This window comes from Delphinapterus leucas, chromosome 10 (assembly GCF_059928025.1).
Source record: "Delphinapterus leucas isolate spDelLeu-1000000601 "Yukka" chromosome 10, BTC_Dleu_Yukka2, whole genome shotgun sequence".
Classification (NCBI taxonomy): domain Eukaryota; kingdom Metazoa; phylum Chordata; class Mammalia; order Artiodactyla; family Monodontidae; genus Delphinapterus; species Delphinapterus leucas.
In genome coordinates, this window is record NC_143138.1 from 93,122,392 (window position 1) to 93,140,628 (window position 18,237).

Below are 18,237 nucleotides of genomic sequence, written 5' to 3' on the forward strand. Positions count from 1 at the left end.
CAGTTTAAACGCCGATTACAGTATCTGCTATCACGCAAGATTAACTTCTTTTGTCAAGTTAGATCCAAGGACAAGAAAAAGGAGCTGATTTGCCAACAGGAAGGAGAACAGAACAGTTCCCTTTCACCACCATCTCCAATGAAGGAAGTCTATAACCAATAAAAGTGACACTCATCAAAGTGACCCAAGCACTCTTGAGAGTCATCCCGGGCTGACATGACCACAGCAGTTAACACAGTCCTCTAGGTGGCTGCTCATCTGGTCCTTATAAATAAAACTATTTTTGCCAGAAAACAACATGATGTAGGATCAGCTACATCTGTTTGAAATGCTTACCACTTTGCAAAAAAAAACCCAGAAAAATTACTCGGAGTGTGTAGTGGGTTGAATAGTGTCCCCCCAAATTCATGTTCACTCAGAGCCTCAGAATGTGACCTTATTTGGAAATAGGAACTTTGCAGATTTGTAATTTTCTGAATTAGTTAAGATGAGGTCATACTGGATTAGGGTGAGGCCTAAATCCAGTGACTGGTGTCCTTGTAACAGGAGGAGAAGACACAGAGAAGGCCATGTAAAGATGGACGCAGAGACTGGAGTGATGTAGCTACAAGTCAAAGAATGCCAAGGATTCCGGGGAACTGCCAGAAGCTAGGATGAGACAAGGAAGGATTCTAGAAACTCTGAAGTGAGTATGGCCCAGCCAGGACCTTGGTCTCAGGCTTCTAGCCTCCAGAACTAAAGAATAAATTTCTGTTGTTTCAAGCCACCAAGTTTGTGATCATTTGTTATGGAAGCCCTAGGAAACTAACATAAGAGGGAAATGTCTCCATTTCTTTTCATTAAGGAAAGGATCGATAAATCAAAATTAACGTTGTCTCTCATGATCAAGTTTGTTACTGCAGGTTAAAACAACTTGAGAGGGCTTCCCTGGTGGCCCAGTGGTTGAGAGTCCGCCTGCCGATGCAGGGGACACGGGTTCGTGCCCCGGTCCGGGAAGATCCCACATGCCGCGGAGCGGCTGGGCCCGTGAGCCATGGCCGCTGAGCCTGCACGTCCGGAGCCTGTGCTCCGCAACAGGAGAGGCCACGACAGTGAGAGGCCTGCGTACCGCAAAAAACATAAAAAATGAAAAAATAATAAAACAACTTGAGAAGCTACCGACGGTAGTGTCAATACCTCACCTCTCTGCCTGTATACTTGGCAAGAAGAGAGGCTGCCGTGCCACACAACCTGTACCACCAGTACTCAAGAATCTAAGTAAAAATACACGCTGAACACAGAGACCCTGATCAGAAACAGACAAGAACCCATGTGAATGTTGTCTCCAAAGGGACTACTACCAATAACTGCTCTACTCCCAGACAGCAAAATACGAACAGGTCTCTAATGCTTGGATGATTGCAAGGACAGCAAGAAAAACAATTTAAAAAGCAGGTTTCTAAATGTTAGCCCCAATAATCTCAAAAGGCTAAGCAAGGTGCATCTCAGGTTCTCAGGACAAGAGCTGAAGGAGTAATGCTCCGAGTGCTAGCGCAGGGGAACAGAGCCTCATCTAAAACACCTCAGAAGGCACAGAAGTCCTTAGTGATGAAACAAATCCACAGCAGATGCCACAGAACCACTCCTCAGCAAGACTGGCTTGTCGAATGAGGAGTAAGCCTGCAGGAAGAGGGCTGACCAATGTGCTGGGGCTGGCCAGGTCGTTCTTCACAGGAGCATAAACAACGACATTTTATGTAGTCAAGAGATATGCTTCCCTTTCCCTCCGTGTCATATGTAATACAACAACAAGGACAGCAAAAGAGGGAACAGAGCGTCTGACAAATTTTCATCGGTCAGCAAAGAGACAAAAAGCACTTCTTTTAAACCATGTGTGATGAAATCCATAGTGAGGAATGCTAAGCAGCTGTTAATAAGAATGAGGCACTTCTGTATGAGTATATTGTACTGTCACTTTCACGTAGCAAATGACATGGAATCAAGCATTTATTCTGATTTTCTTATACGTTGTGCCCCAGCGGGGAGTTGATTACCTGGAGTGAGCATCTGGCCCTGGGGCACAGGAGGGTGCCTCACCCCACACGGGTCAGGCATGCACTCGTCCGTATGTGCTCATTTTCATTCACTTCAGTGTATGGTTTGACCCATGGATTATTTAGAAGTGTGTTTATTGTCCAAGTGTTGGACATTTTCCTATTTTATTTCTGTTACTGATTTCTAGTTGGATTCCACTGCAGTTGGAGAACACACTCTGTATGACTTCAATTTTTCAAAATTTGTTGAGGTTTATTTGATGGTGCAGGATAGGGTCTATCTTGGTATATGTTCCATGAGTACTTGAAAAGAAGGGGTATTCTGCTGTTGTAGGGTAGAGTGTTCTACAAATGTCAATTAGATCCCATTGGTTGATGATATTGTTGAGTTCCTCTATATCCTTGCTGATTTTCTATGTAATTGTACCATCAATTGTTGAAAGGAGCATTACAGTCTCCACCTACAATTGCAGGTTAGTCTATTTCTCCTTTCAATTTTGTTAGTTTTTGTTTCATATGTTTCAGCTCTTTTCACTGGGGCATACATATTTGGTATTACTATGTCCTCTTGGTAGATTAACCATTTTATCATTACACAATGTCTTTCTCTGACTCTGGTGATTTTCTTTGCTTTGAAGTCTACTTTATATGACATTAATACAGCCATTCCTGCTTTTTTCTGATTAATGTTTACCTAAAACATCTTTTCCCATCATTTTGTTTTCAACCTATTTATCATTATACTTGAAGTGAGTTTGTTGTAGACCGTATACAGTTAGGTTATGTTTTTTAATCCACTCTGCCAATGTCTTTTAATTGATGTATTTAGACCATTGAGCTTTTAATGAAATTATTGATATCTAAGCACTTAAGACTGTCATTTTATTTTTTGGATTTTGTCTGTTCTCTATTTTTTTTTTTGTTTTCTTTTTTCTGCCTTCCTGTGGGTTACCTGAACATTTTTTTAAAGAAATTCATTTTTATTTACCTATAATGCTTTATCACAGTTTTATATATATAAAAATACATACACAATATATTTATAAACATATAACAAATATATATTAATATATAAATATTAACTATATAAAACACATTTCATATTAAAATATGTGGATATATTTTATATACAGTTATATATAAAATATTACGTTTATATATATTTTAAATATTTTATATATATTTACATTTATATATATATACATATAACTGTGATAAGATATGTCTACTGGTATTATTTTACCAATTCCAGTGAAGTATAGAAAATTTACCTCCCTTCACAACCCTCTAGCATCCCCTGTTTATAAGTGCATTAAAAACTTCCTCTAAATACATTTAGAAACACATCAACGTTATAATTTCTGCTTCAACCATCAAACAAAACCTAAAAATCTTGAGAGAAGGACAGCCTACTGTATGTACCCGTATTTCTCCTTACTATGTTCCTTCTTCCATCCTGATGTTCAAAGGTTCTTTCTGTAATCATTTCCTTTCTGTTTAGTGAACTTCCTTTAGACATTCATTTAGGATAGGTCTGCTGGTGACAAATTCTCCAGTTTTCTTTCATTTGAAAACGTCTTGATTTCCTCCTATTCGTAAAAGACATTTCACTAGATAAAGCATTCTGGGTTGGCAGTTCTTTCAACACTTAAAAAATATCATGCCCATAGGGAATACAGGGGAAAAGTATCATGCCATTTCTTCTGCCCTTTATTAGGGTCTCTGATGAGAAACCCACTGTCATTCACACTGGCCTTTCCCCTATAGATAAGGTATCAGTTTTCTCTGGCTGCTTTCAAGATTTCTCTCTGTCTCCTGTTTTCAGAAGTTTAATTATGATATGTCTTGGTATGGGTTTCTTTGGGATGATACTATTTAAGGTTCACTTAGCCTCTTGACTACAGGTTTAATCTCCTCCCAAATTTGGGAAGTTGTCAGCCATTATTTCTTTGAGTACTCTTTCAGCCCCATGCTCTTGGCCCTCTCCGCTGAGTACTCCCACGACACAAATGACCACCTAGAGGGGTAGGATAGGGAGGGTGGGAGGGAGATGCAAGAGGGAGGAGATTTGGGGATATATGTATATGTATACCTGATTCACTTTGTTATAAAGCAGAAACTAACATACCATTGTAAAGCAATTATACTCCAATAAAGGTGTTAAAAAAATTTTAAGTTTAAAAAATAAAATAAGAAAAAAAAAGTTAGATGATGTTTTTACAGTCACAAAGGTCCCTGAGGCGTCATTCATTCATTCATTCATTTTCTATTTTCTCTCCATCATTCAGATTGAATAATTTGTTTCTGTTTTCTTTCCCCCTCTGATTTTTTCCCCCCTCTGTCCCTTCTATTATGCTGCTGAACCAATTCACAAAGCTTTATTTTGGTTATTCTATTTTTCAGTTCTAAAATTTGCCCTTAGTTCCCATTTATACTCTCTATTTCTTTTCTGAAGTTTTTTTTTTTTTTTTTTTTTGCTCAGTACGCGGGCCTCTCACAGCTGTGGCCTCTCCCATTGCAGAGCACAGGCTCCGAATGCGCAGGCCCAGCGGCCATGGCTCACGGGCCCAGCAGCTCCGCAGCACGTGGGATCCTCCTGGACCGGGGCACGAACCCAGGTCCCCTGCATTGGCAGGTGGACTCTCAACCACTGCGCCACCAGGGAAGCCCTTTTCTGAAGTTTTTATTCTCTTTTTTCATTTGTTTCAAGAATGTTCATAATTGCTCACTTAAGTATTTTTATCATGGCTGCTTTAAAATCTTTAGCTAAATGGGTAATTCTAACACCTCTGTCATTAGTGTTAGTATCGATTGTCTTTTTTTCATCTCGTTTGGTGTCTCCCTGGTTCTTGATATGACAAGTCATTATTCACTTGAAACCTGGATGATGTTTATGTTACAAGACTCTGGCTCTTATTTAAATATTCTGTTCCCCTGGCTTTCTTTGACGCCACATTGGCAGGGGAAGGGAGGGAGCCATCTCGTTACTGCCAGGTGGAAGCAGGAGTCTGGGTTCCCCACTCAGCCTCCACTGACACCTCATGAGGGATGCTCATTACTAGAGAAGGTGAGAGTTTTGGCTCCCCACATGGTAGCCACTTACACCATGGAGAGAGGTGGCCTCATTACCGCCAGGCAACTATGAAAGGCCTGGCACCCCACCTGGCCTTCTCTGACACCACCCTGGCAGAGGTATTATGTCACCTCAATACAGCCTCACGAGGGTGCAAGTATAGGCTCTCCACCCTGGCCTTTGCAGGTGTGAGAAAACACAGTTTTTTTCTGTCATGCTTAGATGGAGTAGGGTGGTTTACTGACTAGAAGTTTTCAGTATTGCTAGACTGTCCATTTCCTATATCCCCTTTGGCTAGAGAGAGCAGGCTTTTCTTGGGGCTTTTTTGGTTTACATTCCCTGGCATTTGCTGGCTTCTTCAGCTCCAAGTCTGGGATATATGAGGCCAAAAGAAAATCCATGGAACTCACCACCATGTCATTCCTGGGATCCCAAGGTCTGCAGCTACTCTGCCTTCTTTTCGCTCTTCAGGGACTTATGTTCCTTTTCTAGGTAGCATCCGGAGTTTTAATTGTATTTAGCGAGAAGAAGAGGGAAATGTATGTCTACTCCATTTTCCCAGAATCAAGTCAGACTTCCTTCACATTCATTTTTAAACGATAGTTTTGCTACATATAGAAGTCTTAGCTGGTAGTTGTTTTTTTCCAGCCCTTTGACTGTATCATTCCACCATTTTCTGACTTCCACTGTTTCTGATGAGAAAGCAGTCATTAATCACATCACTGTTGTCCTGTATGTGATAAAGTGCTTTTCTCTTGCTGTTTTCAAGATTTTCTCTTTGTCTTTCAGCACTGGGACTATGACATGTCTAGGTATATTTCTCATTTGTGTTTATCCTAGTTGAAGTTCACTGAATTTCTTGGAACTGTAGATAATTTTCATCAAGTTTGGTTAAGTATTTAGATCATTTCTGCAAAAATGTTTTGTCCCTTTCTCTCTCCACTCTCCATCTGGGACTCCTATTACACATGTGTTGAAATTATGTTGAAATGTTTGATACTGTCACACAGGCCTCTATTGATCTGTCTCCAATTTTTTTTCCTCTCTGTTCTTTGGTTTGGAAATTTTCTCTTGATTTACCTTCAAGTTCACTAATTCTGCCATCCTACCATTTCTAATCTGCTATCAAGTTCATCTAGGGAACTCTTCATTTCGGTTATTATAATTTCAATTCTAGAAATTTCACTTGGTTCTTCTTTTATCATTTCCATTTGTCTGTTGTGTTTGTCTGTGATTTGTTGATTCACATTGTATTTTTTATCAATTCTCTGAATATATTTTCCCTTAATCCTTTAAACATAATAGCTGCTTTTAAGTCTTTGTTAAATCCAGTATCTGTGATTACTCGGTTTCTATTTAACTAACCTTTTTCCTTGGTACTGGTCACAGTTTCCTGTTTGCATGTTTATTGCTTTTTAGGTGAAAAGAAGACATTTAGGTTATTTATACACACACACATACACATATAAAATCCCCTCACTGGAATGATGTGGGGATTAAAAGAGAGAACGCATAGAAAGCACTGAGCAAATAATAAACAATAAATGTGCAGTCATTATTGTTTACTATTACACATTATTAGTTCATGACTAACTCAGACTTCCCGAAGGTGCCCATAAACCAAGTGGCGTGTAACCTCCAAAATTCCAAAACCACAGTGATAACTTGACCCATTTTTTCTAAGGCCAAAACCCCCAAAAGGAGTCTAAGTTCTAATAAAATAGCTGACCTGTTACTAACACTGCAGAAGGAAGACAGGCTATTGTATAGTACAATGAAATTCACATAGCTGGTTGCAGCATGCAGAGGCTGTTACCACAGCATCCGACTTAGCAAAACGTTAACATTTTTAATGGTAAAACCCAAACAAAAACATTCTGGGGGCCAGATAAAGAGTGGAGAGAACTTCTCCTCAAGAAACTTTTAAAAGTCTGAAAATATTATTTGACTTTGCGCTTTCTCTTTCCCTTGCCTGGTACAACTGATACCACAAACACCTGAGGAGAAAACTGAGATTCACTATTTTCAATTTGACAACGGCAGCTAGCCTTTATTTTAATAACATTTGTGAGAAGACCCAGAAATCTCGTGAATACCTTGAAGTGTTTTAAATATTGTTTTCATCTGCATATTAGATACCGCTTAACACCAACAAATGATAACAAGAGTAACTCTGAAGAAGCAACGGACACCCAGTAAAGGATCAAATTGGGGAAGGTCAGACCTATTTCTCACTGAGTCTTCCTCCATTTCACTACACCCTACCCGTTTGCTCAAGCCAGAAGCCTGAGGAGCAATTCTCAGTTCCTCCCTCTTCCCACCCCAACATCCAGCTGGTCTGATGAGCTCTACCTCCAAGGCAGATGGCTAATGGGTGGCAGCTACCATCTCCATAGTAACCACCCTGGCTCCAAACCACCACTTCTCCCCTGGACTACTACAATAGCCTCCTAAGACGTCTTGCAGCTTCCAAAATGGTACCTAGTAGGAGGAGCACAATAATATTTGTAGAATGAATAAAAGACTATGCCATTGTGAAAGAAGCTAGACAAAAAAAAAAAAAAAGTACACACTGTATGAGTCCATTTATCTAAAACTCTAAAAAATACAAACTAATTTACTATGACACAAAGCAGATCAGTAATTGCTTGCGTATGAGAGGTAGAGAAGGCAAAATGGAGGGATTACTAAGGGGCACAAGGAAATTCTGGGGTGTTGGATATGTTCACTATCCAGACTATGGTGGTTTCATGGATATGTGTGTGATTATAAATTTATTTTTTGATCAGTATAATATTTATAATTACATATATATACATATACAAACTGATCAAACTGTACATTTTAGAAATGTACAATTTATGCCAATTATATCACAATAAAACTATTTTTAATGAAAGTAAACCAATTTTTTACATGATGGTATTTTAAATAAAATATGAGGAGTGGGATTGGCTTCAAATAATCCAGGAGAGAAGGGGAGCGGGGATGAGTGGACGGAAATATAAATGAAACAAGATTAGCCATGAGTTGGCTAATCTTGTTCCAGAGCCCCCAAATGCTAGGAGTCAAAGGTTTCCTTAGAAGTTTACGTATAGGAGGTTCGGAGTTTAAAAGGACAGATTTCATTCTCCACTCTCGGACCCTGAGAAGCGTGCATCTTCCCTTGAGAGCTAAGTCATCCTCGCCCTGATTGGCTAAAAAGCTGGGCTCTCTGCACACTTGACTTCTAGTCAAGCCTTCAAGCTATCTTATCACCCGGGCTCCCACAGGCATGGTTCTGGCAGCCTGAAGTTTAGGATTAAACAAAAATGATCTTGCTGCCCATTTGAAGCACTTCATGCATGCTAAAACAGCGCCCTTGTTAACTCACCAGGTACTATAGCAACAGGCAGCTCAGAAACACAAACAGGAGCAGCCTTTTCAATCTCTTCCTTCAAGCCTCTGCTCATGTGTCTCCTAAAACGGATCTGTTTTCAATCACCTCAACCATTTTTAAAGAAAGGAACTCTGCCCACATTTGCTTAGAGCAGGCTAATACCTCTTCTCTCATTTGATCCTCACAATAACCTTGGGAAGCAGGAAGTGTCATGATCCCCATTTTAGGGATGAGGAATAGTGAAACTCAGAGACACAGAAAAAATGGAGAGCCCCAGGTCACCCAGCTAGCAAGTGACAAGGCCAGGAGTCAAGGTCCCTCCCACATCTGTGCCTGTCCAGCTCAAATCTCTTCCAGGCTAGCTGCATCTCTGACCAACTCACTTTGTTTACCTGATGTCGAACATAACAAGGGATTTTAAGAGTGGGTAGCTGAAACCGGTATTTCAAATAAAGCTTTTTCAATTATGTGTAATTTTATTCATCCCCCAGCATAAGGTCCAACAGAAGGGACTGCAATTAGCTTTAGACCTTGCATGAGGAGAGAAAAAGGAGGGTGACACCCAGAGAAAGGTCAAAGAAAGGAAACTAGAGATCAGATTGGAAAGAAAAGCACATTAAACACACAGTCCAAGTTAACAACCCCTGCAGTATTTTCTCTGTAAAATCAGCATGTGCTGTATGGTGATTACCCTGTTAGAGAAATGAATGAAAACAGTCATTTCCTCCATGCTACTTGTTTCACCCAATCTAGGGTAAAAAGGAAGAGAATTCGCAAAGCTGTATTAACTCGCTCTCAGTGTCCATGGTCCTCCATGTTCCAAAAAAAGATGTCACTTTCACAGCCCAAGGACTACAGTAACAATTCTTGCTTTGGGGGATAATACATAAAACTGGATATTTAAAAACACTGATGCCAGTTGTAGCAGCTAATAATAGCAGCTAATATTTACTGAGCACATATTAGAGTCAGGTACTGTTTTAATGTTTTTCATCTTTAAAAAGATATTTTGATGTAGGTTCTATTATTGGTAGGGCAGTTATATAATTTACTGTCCAAATAAGGATACTTTGGGGAGTGAACAGGGCTGCTATTAACAACTGTGCCAGGCATGAGCACAGGCTAGGAATGTTTGGACACCCCATCATTAGCCCCATTAGTGATACCAAGAAGAAGCAGGCAATGAGGAAAAAGAACGACAGTGAAGTGGAAGACGTGGGACCCACAAGTCATGACAGAAAGAAGACCAAGTGAGAAACCTCAGAGCCTTTGGATACAGGCCTGTCTTTAGCCGAGGATGAAGAGCTGGTGTTACCTCTGCTCAAAAGTCAAAGCTAAATAGTACTTGCTCTTGTCTTCTCCTTGAAACCTCTAGTCATGATTATGTGGGCAAGAAGTTGAAAAAACAGTTGGTTTTGGGGCACTTAGGTAACGTGAGTCCCATGCCCAAGGGACCCATTCTTCAGACAGGAGCTATCATACCTCTAAGCCCCTTTCACAGGCCATGCTTGCACCATCCCAGAGCAAACTCACAGTGATGGTGGATTATAAAATTTCCTGATCCCACTTTCAGAAGGTTATAAAGAAGAGTAAGTACAAATGGAGAAATAAAGAACAGAAAGGTTAAACTGCCTGTCCAACGACACACAGCTAGTAGGTGGAGGAGCCAGGAGTCAAGCCCAGGCCATATGGTTCCAGGCTCACACTCAGCCAACTCGGCCATGTGCCCCTTACGAGCTGAAGTGGTATCACATTTTTTTAATAAATTATTCCACTGTTCCAGTTTGAAGAGCACAAAGCTGTCCGTATTTCACAAGCTCACTGCAAGAAAATGGCTAAAACCCGTGGGAAACTGTGAGTCGAGAGTTCCCATTGTTAAAAAATAAAAGACATTCATTAGCTTTGGGATAGAGCTGAAAAAACTCCCCTTGTTAGATGTGCCTCTCCTAAAGTACTTCCCTTGGCATATGACATCTGCTCCTTTCACTGAGGAATAAATACACATTTAAAGTAGCCACACTTACCATTTAAACAGACATCCATACTTAGATTGATACTGCAGATGCCTTCAGTGGTTTCGCTGGCTCAAACCCCCCTGGGTTTGGGGGTCTCAACCTCATACCATGGAAGCAACTGTTCCATTTCATAGACCTACTTTGTCAAGTCTCATCTTCCCTTGTGTATGACTGGAATGGTTTTCAAAAACCTCCAAGGAAAAATCACACCCCAGAAATAAAGGGATAAGGAGGAAACCCAACATCTTCCTTTCATTACAAAATAAACTACAGGTGCCATGAGACCTCAATGAGCCACAATGTCAGGTCGGTAGAAAGTGTCTTTATGTACACACAAGACTGCATGTGGACATGCTTCCTAAGGCAACATGATGTTGGTCTGTTTCCCATTATCCCTTTCCTTGGGTCCCTCGTGACATCACTGTCCTTTGCACTTACAGTTCTTTCTGCCTCTTCCCTCAGACTTCACACTCCATTTAGTGTCTCTGTCAAATGACAAGCTTCCAGACAGGCTGAAAGATCATACCCTCCTCCACCTACCATCACTCTCTCTCTTCATACCCTATATATATCCCCCTTCTTCCTCACTGTGGTATCAAAACAAAAATATCTGGTCTTTGTCCCCAGTTCCTGATACAGAGCTGAAACCCTTGGAAAAGATGTGTCTTTCTTTTGGCTATTCCTGAGTTGTATACGTTATAATTAACCAGCAATCATAAGTAAAGTGCTTTCCTGAGTTCTGTGAGTTGTTCTGGTAAATTATCAAACCTGAGGAAGGGGTCATGTGAACCCCCAAATTCACAGTCTGCCAGGCAGAAGTGTGGCTAGCCTGGGTACCCCATTTGCAGCTGGCATCTGAAGTGGACGAGTCTTGAAGGACTGAGCCCTTAATCTGCGGTGTCTGGGATAACTCTAAGAGTTAGTATCAGAACTGGATTGAATTTCTGGACATCCAACTGGTGCTGGAGAATTGGTGTGGAAAAATGACACGTATTTGCTGTCAGAAAAAACACACACATTTGGTGTCAGAGCAGTGCCAAAAAAATTAAATACACCAGCGCTTACCACTTGGTGACAAATTACAAATTGCTTTCCTTCTCCTACTAGAAAGCAGACACCTTGACAGCATGGACTTTGCTCTGTTCACTGCTTTATCATTTGAGCCTTAAATAGTGGCTGGGATTGTAGATATCAACCCTATTTGAACTAGTAGATCATCACCCTGCACTTAAGCTTCTATGTAATGACTCTTGGCCAAAGTAGAGATTCACCAAAAAAAAAGAGGCGAGAAGGTTAGAAAGAAGAGTAAGACGGGAGAGCCCCCTGTGATACAATGGGAAATATATATTTGGTCTTTGTACTGGTTCTCCAGAGTGATGAGTGGCTTCTGTGTGCTAATAAGATAACTGGTAGCTGGAGAGCCCTAGAGAGCTTCAGGATGAGAGCTGGTCAGTCAGAAAGACCCAGGCATTATTATCTAGTTGGAACTTTCAGCTCCACTACCTGATCACTGGGGAGGGGGAAGGGCTGGTAGTTGGAGCTAATCGTCAATGGCCAATGATTTAATCAATCATACCCATGTAATGAAACTTCCATAAAAAACCCAAACAATGAGGTTGGAGAGCTTCAGAGATGGTGAACACATCCACATGCCAGCAGGGTGGTACACCCCAACTTCACAGGCATAGAAGCTCCTGTGCATGGGACTCTTCTGGACCCCACCCTATGTACCTCTTCATCTGGTTGTTCATTTGTATCCTTTATAATAAACCCGCGATAGTAAGTTAAGTGATCTGTGAGCTGTTCTAGAAAATTATCAAACCTGAAAGAGGGGAGCTGTGGGAACTCCCGACTCAGGAGCCAGCTCAGGCAGAAGTGTGGGTACCCAGAGCGCCCAATACTTGGACTGGCATGTGAAGTGGCAGCAGACTTGTGGGACTGAGCCCTTAAACCTTGGAGTCTGTGCTGACTCCAGGTGGTTACTGTCAGACTAAACTGAATCGAAGGATACTCAGTTGGTGTCCAGAGAATTGGACTTGGCTGTTGGTATGGAAAAAAACCTATACATTTAGTGTCAGAAGTGTTGTGGCATTTTTCACAGAACTAGAATAAAATTTTTGTTTTTAATTTGTATGGAAACACAAAACCCCTAAACAGCCAAAACAATCTTGAGAAAGAATGGAGCTGGAGAAATCATGCTCCCTGACTTCAGACTATACTACAAAGCTACAGTAGTCAAAACAGTATGGTACTGGCACACAAACAGACACACAGATCAATGGAACAGGATAGTGAGCCCAGAAATAAAGCCAAACTTACATAGGCAATTAATCTGTGACAAAGGAGGCAAGAATATACAATGGAGAAAAGACAGGCTCTTCAATAAGTGATGCTGGGAAAACTGAACAGCTACACGTACAAGAAAGAGAATAGAACACTCTCTAACACCATACACAAAAATAAACTCAAAATGGATTAAAGTCCTAAATGTAAGACTGGACACTATAAAACTCTTAGAGGAAAGCATAGGAAGAACACTCTGACATAAATCGCAGCAAGATCTTTTTGGATTCATCTACTACAGAAATGGGAATAAAAACAAAAATAAACAAACGGGACCTAATTCAACTCAAAAGCTTTTGCACAGCAAAGAAAACCATAAACAAAATGAAAAGACACCCTATAGAATGCGAGAAAAATATCTGCAAATGATGCGACTAACAAGAGATTAACCTCCCAAATATACAAACAGCTCATACAGCTCAATATCAAAAAACAAACAACCCAATAAAAAAGTGGGCAGAAGATCTAAATAGACATTTCTCCAAAGAAGACATACAGATGGTCAAAAGGCACATGAAAAGATGTTCAACATCGCTAATCATTAAAGAAATGCAAATCAAAACTACAATGAGGTATCACCTCACATCGGTCAGAATGGCCATCATCAAAAAGCCTATAAATAATAAATGCTGGAGAGGGTGTGGAGAAAAAGGAACCCTCCTACACTGTTGGTGGAAATGTAAATTGGTACAGCCACTATGGAGAACAGTACAGAGGTTCCTTAAAAAACTAAAAACAGAGCTACCATATGATCCTGCAATCCCACTCCTGGGCATATATCCAGAGAAAACCATAATTCGAAAAGATTCATGCACCCCAATGTTCACTATGGCACTACTTACAATAGACAAGACATGGAAGCAACCTAAATGTCCACTGACAGACGAATGGATAAAGAAGATGTGATACATATATACAATGGAATATTACTCAGCCATAAAAAAGAATAAAAAATGCCATTTGCAGCAATGTGGATGGACCTAGAGATTATCCTACTAAGTGAAGTAAGTCAGACAGAGAAAGACAAACATCATATGATATCACTTAAGTGTGGAAACTAAAAAAAAAAAAAAAAAAAGATACAAATGAACTTATATACAAAACAGAAATAGACCCACAGACATAGAAAACAAATTCATGGTTACCAAAGTGGAAAAGAGGAGGAGGGATAAATAAGGTGTTTGGGATCAACATATACATATTACTATATATAAAATAGAAAATCAACAAGGACCTACTGTATAGCATAGGGAACTATACTCAATATTTCATAATAACCTGTAAGGGATAAGAATCTGAAAAAGAATATATATGTATAACTGAATCACTTTACTGTACATCTGAACCTAACACAATATTGTAAATCAACTATGCTCCAATTTAAAAAAATATAAAATAAAATAAATTTAAAAAAATAAGATCCTGCTTTCAATTCTTTTGGGCATATACCCAGAAGTGGCACTGCTGGATCAGAGCTCTATTTTTAACATTCTGAAGAACCACTATGCTGTTTTTCCAAGAAGCTGCACCATTTTACTTTCCTACCAACAGTGCACAAGGGTTCCAATTTCTTCACATCCTTACCCACACTTGTTATTTTCTATTTTTTTAAATAGTAGCCATCCTAGTGGGTATGAGGTGGCCAAGGCCCTCAACTTCTACACCTTCTAGGTGGAAACTTCTAGGTAGGAAGGAAAGAGAGAAGAAAGAGCAGCAAAGTCCAGGAAAGTGGTTAATACTCTGACTTATACAACGGTAGATACATATGGTTTCAGAGACATAGACCATAATAATTGAGCAAATAAGCGGTAGTCTTCAACACAAGGCCATGAAATATCTGAGTGCTAAAAACCAGTCCATCTAAACACAGAAGAAGCAACTATTAAGAGAAAATAAGGAGCACATTGGATTTCTGCAACGAAGAGCTAACTTTCTTACCATCTGCTAACAGGTGTACACTGTTAAATGATATTTGTTGTCTAATAATGCAGATGGTTCTTTAATTTCTGAAAGCTTAATATGCTAATGTACTACACAAAAGAATATTCATGGTCTATCCAATCCTGGAGGGGTTGGTTCTAAAGTATAGAGAAATCAGTTCGTTTCATCCTAAACAAGGCAAGGTATATAGTAGCATCATCCTAAAGAAAGGTGACTTCTGGGTCAATGAAAACCGAGCCACCAAGATCACAGGGTACCAGCTACATCTGCTGAAAGGTCTACTCCAGGTTCAGTCACTTCCATCTCTCAGAATAATGGTGTGAAACCGTTCAGTCCTGCTTGCAAAGCCAGATATGGCTCTAAAGCATTGCGAGAAATAAGAAAAACAGTTTAGTCTTCCTGATGATTTCATTTATTCCATTCTCTTACACTCATAATCTACTGTGTTCTTCAGTGACAACTCATTAGCAAGTTATGAGAGAGTATAAGCAATTAGTTTATACCAAATAGTATTTTTAAACATTTTTTTGCAAAGAATACTTGAACACTTCCATGATTTTATTTTGTACATTGCAAAAGTAGACAAGCACTAAGTGCCCAATTCTGTAAGTCCTGCCACTTCGTTAGAAGCAGTGTTCACTTTTTTTAGTGAGTATAAAGCAGAGATTGTCCACGGAAAGAAGTGTTATTTACAGCTGCATGTTACCAGATGTCTTATCTCCTTTCCACATCCCTAAAAAGGTCCAGAATAAATGTCTTTCATGAATTAGATTTCAGAGTGAGGTGTCATTTCATAGCTTGTTAGCTTATTGTGTTTGAATTTTCATTACACATAAAAACAATAGCCACAATTAAGATTTATCAAGTGCTTACCACATACCAGTCATTGCACTAAACATTTTCTTTGTGGTATCTCATTGAAATCTCTCAGTAACTCTACAAGGGGTAACTACTATTGCCTCACTTATAGATGAGGAAGCTGAGTGAGAATTTAAGTGACTTGCCCCAGGTTAATCAGCTGGTAAGTGGCTAAGATAGGAGACCAGGTCGGACTCCAAAACTGCCTGAGTTTAACCATCATGCTATACCTCCTCCTCACATATAGTTAAATACATAAGCACATATATATAACGAGGTGTGTTTGCTGGACTCCTTAACGTCTGCAGGCTACACGCGGGCAAGCGGATCAGGTCTGTGGGATTCCCAGAACCCAGCACATAAGTCTGGTATTCAATAGATTGCCAATAAATTTTGCTGAAAGAACAAAAGTATATATTTATATAGAAATCACACATGTGGATATATATGTACCTATACTATCAATATGTCCACATATCCACATGAAAGAAGTCCCCGGAATAACCTGATATAAAAGATGACTGAACTGTTCTATTTTTCTCTTCTCAATAACATGTTTTTATTTCCAGATCCTTAGGGAAAGAACAAATGAGTCACACTATGGCATAGGAAAAGGCATGAAAGGTGAAGCTATAGAAGTGGAAGATGATGCAACATTACTTCACAATTCATTAACAGGTTAAATGTTCAGTGCAAAAACTGACTTGCCGAATCAAGACTTTTAAAGAACAATTTAGTGGAAATAAGAGATTAGGAAGGTAAAAAGGACAAGAAACTGATTTTAAATCTCAAGATATAAAAAACCATAGGCATAATTCACTGCCTCTCCCTTGCTCTGGAAGAAGCCACTGTATGACACAGCAATTCACATCTCTTAAATTAACTTTCATATTTATAACACTTTCTGAAATTCCTGACTTAGTGTATGGAGTTTGTGGTAAGATACTATAAGGAAGTAAGCAGCCTTTCAAGTTTTGTATTTCAAGTAACATCTGGAGTCTGGTAAATATTGTATGAGTCTCAAGATCAGAAGACCTGGGATTTAATCCTGACTCTGCAAATCAAATTCCAAATCTGGGGCAAAGCGAGAACCTCTCTCCACTCCCTGAATTATCATAAGAAATGAGACTAAAACCACATGTCTCCTTTTCCACAATCAGGAATATTTTGCGGATATGAGAAATACAGAAGAGCCTCTGAGAAAGAGGGAGGGAGGGAGACAGAGACGACTCTGAGTTCTTCAAGGAGAAAAAAACCCAAATATAAATGTAAAGTATACAGAACGTTGACTTGGATCCTCACAAAAGCACTGGGCAGCCCTGGGGTAAATTCAGGCTGTGGACAAGGGTCTGAGGCATACCTCTTCTTCTGCAACCCAAACATTTTACTGTAATAATCTAGAAAGCTAGAGTGCAGAAGGGCTTGGGGGACTGTCTCCAGGTTGACAGAGACCACACTTTTTCTTTCCAAACGGTGTGCAATGATTCCACCTCTGGTTTAGGAGTGCTGTGGTCAACGTGTTTACAACTATAGACTGTCGTATGTGAAAAATGGTAAAGAAGAGAATTATTCTGTGTGCCAGAATATACACATACACTGACCTTTGCTGACTGTCAAGCATGATGAGACAGAGGCCTTAGCCGAAAATGTTAAGCATAAATTAGGGGCTGAGATACTTGGGGGAGTGTTGAGGGAGTCACTGCAACACCAAGAAAAACGATCTGTCCAGGAAGGCCTAGAGTAGGAAGGAGATGGGAAGGGAGGCCCACGGAGGTGGAAGCCAGGATGCCAAGCCTGATGCAGAGGCTCTGGCTCTGGATACAGCGCCTGCACTTCCGGCTGTCGATTCATTCTGCAAACCACACCAGGCAAGAACAGAAAAACCTTGTGCAACAGACCCATAATGGAGGCTTCTTCCATTTGGCAAGTACTCGCCTCTGTCCAGAAATGCTGCTCAGACTTGGCCTGTCAGCTGTGGACCCAAATAAATAAGGGACCCAAGTGACAGAGACTCTGCAAGCCCCCACCCTCCTTTCCCCGTGGTCCCTTCCAGGTAAACAGAGGTGCAGAGAAGGAATAAACAACCTCTGAAAGGAAGCCAAAAACCTGGGCTTCAGTTCTGATTTCCTAAGTGTCAGTGGGGCAAAGGCTTCCTAGTATCATGGAAGAAAGGAACTGTAATTAGGGACTGTGAAACTCAAACTCTCTGTAGGCAAGGATGGTGTGACATTTATGTCTGCCCCTAGGACAAAGCAAGTGCTCAGTAAATGCTTATTAAATAAATGGAAGAAAAGAACATAATCTGGTGTAATAAACAAGAGGATGTGCTGAAGGGGAAAGGATTTTCAAAATGGAAATGTTCCAACTGCGGGGTGCTTGGAAAGTAATCAGCTCTCGTTTACGGAGTGCTTACCGTGCAGGTACAGTGCCATGTGCTTGAATCTCTTGTGAATTCTCAGAACAACCCAATGTCCTTAAATTTTATCGTTACTCCCACTTTATAGATGAGGAAACAAAATCAAAAGATGTCACCCCCTTCTCCCAAGGCCACCATGCCATCAGTGGCAAAACTAGGATGTAGAACGAGGTGTGAAT

General features: G+C 40.2%; 1 protein-coding gene across 4 annotated transcripts in view; it reads right to left on the reverse strand.

Moving 5' to 3' along the window:
• SUMF1 (sulfatase modifying factor 1) overlaps positions 1-18,237 on the reverse strand; it is a 111,604-nt gene that overhangs the window by 12,349 nt on the left and 81,018 nt on the right. The window contains exon 8 of one of the 4 annotated variants that reach the window (XM_089919577.1): positions 3,489-3,622. The exons of the other annotated variants lie outside the window; for them this stretch is intronic. Coding sequence (XP_089775703.1) covers positions 3,557-3,622 — 66 coding nt within the window. The 3' untranslated portion in view covers positions 3,489-3,556. Of the gene's footprint in view, positions 1-3,488; positions 3,623-18,237 lie in introns of those variants that run through there. 4 annotated transcript variants of the gene reach the window in all.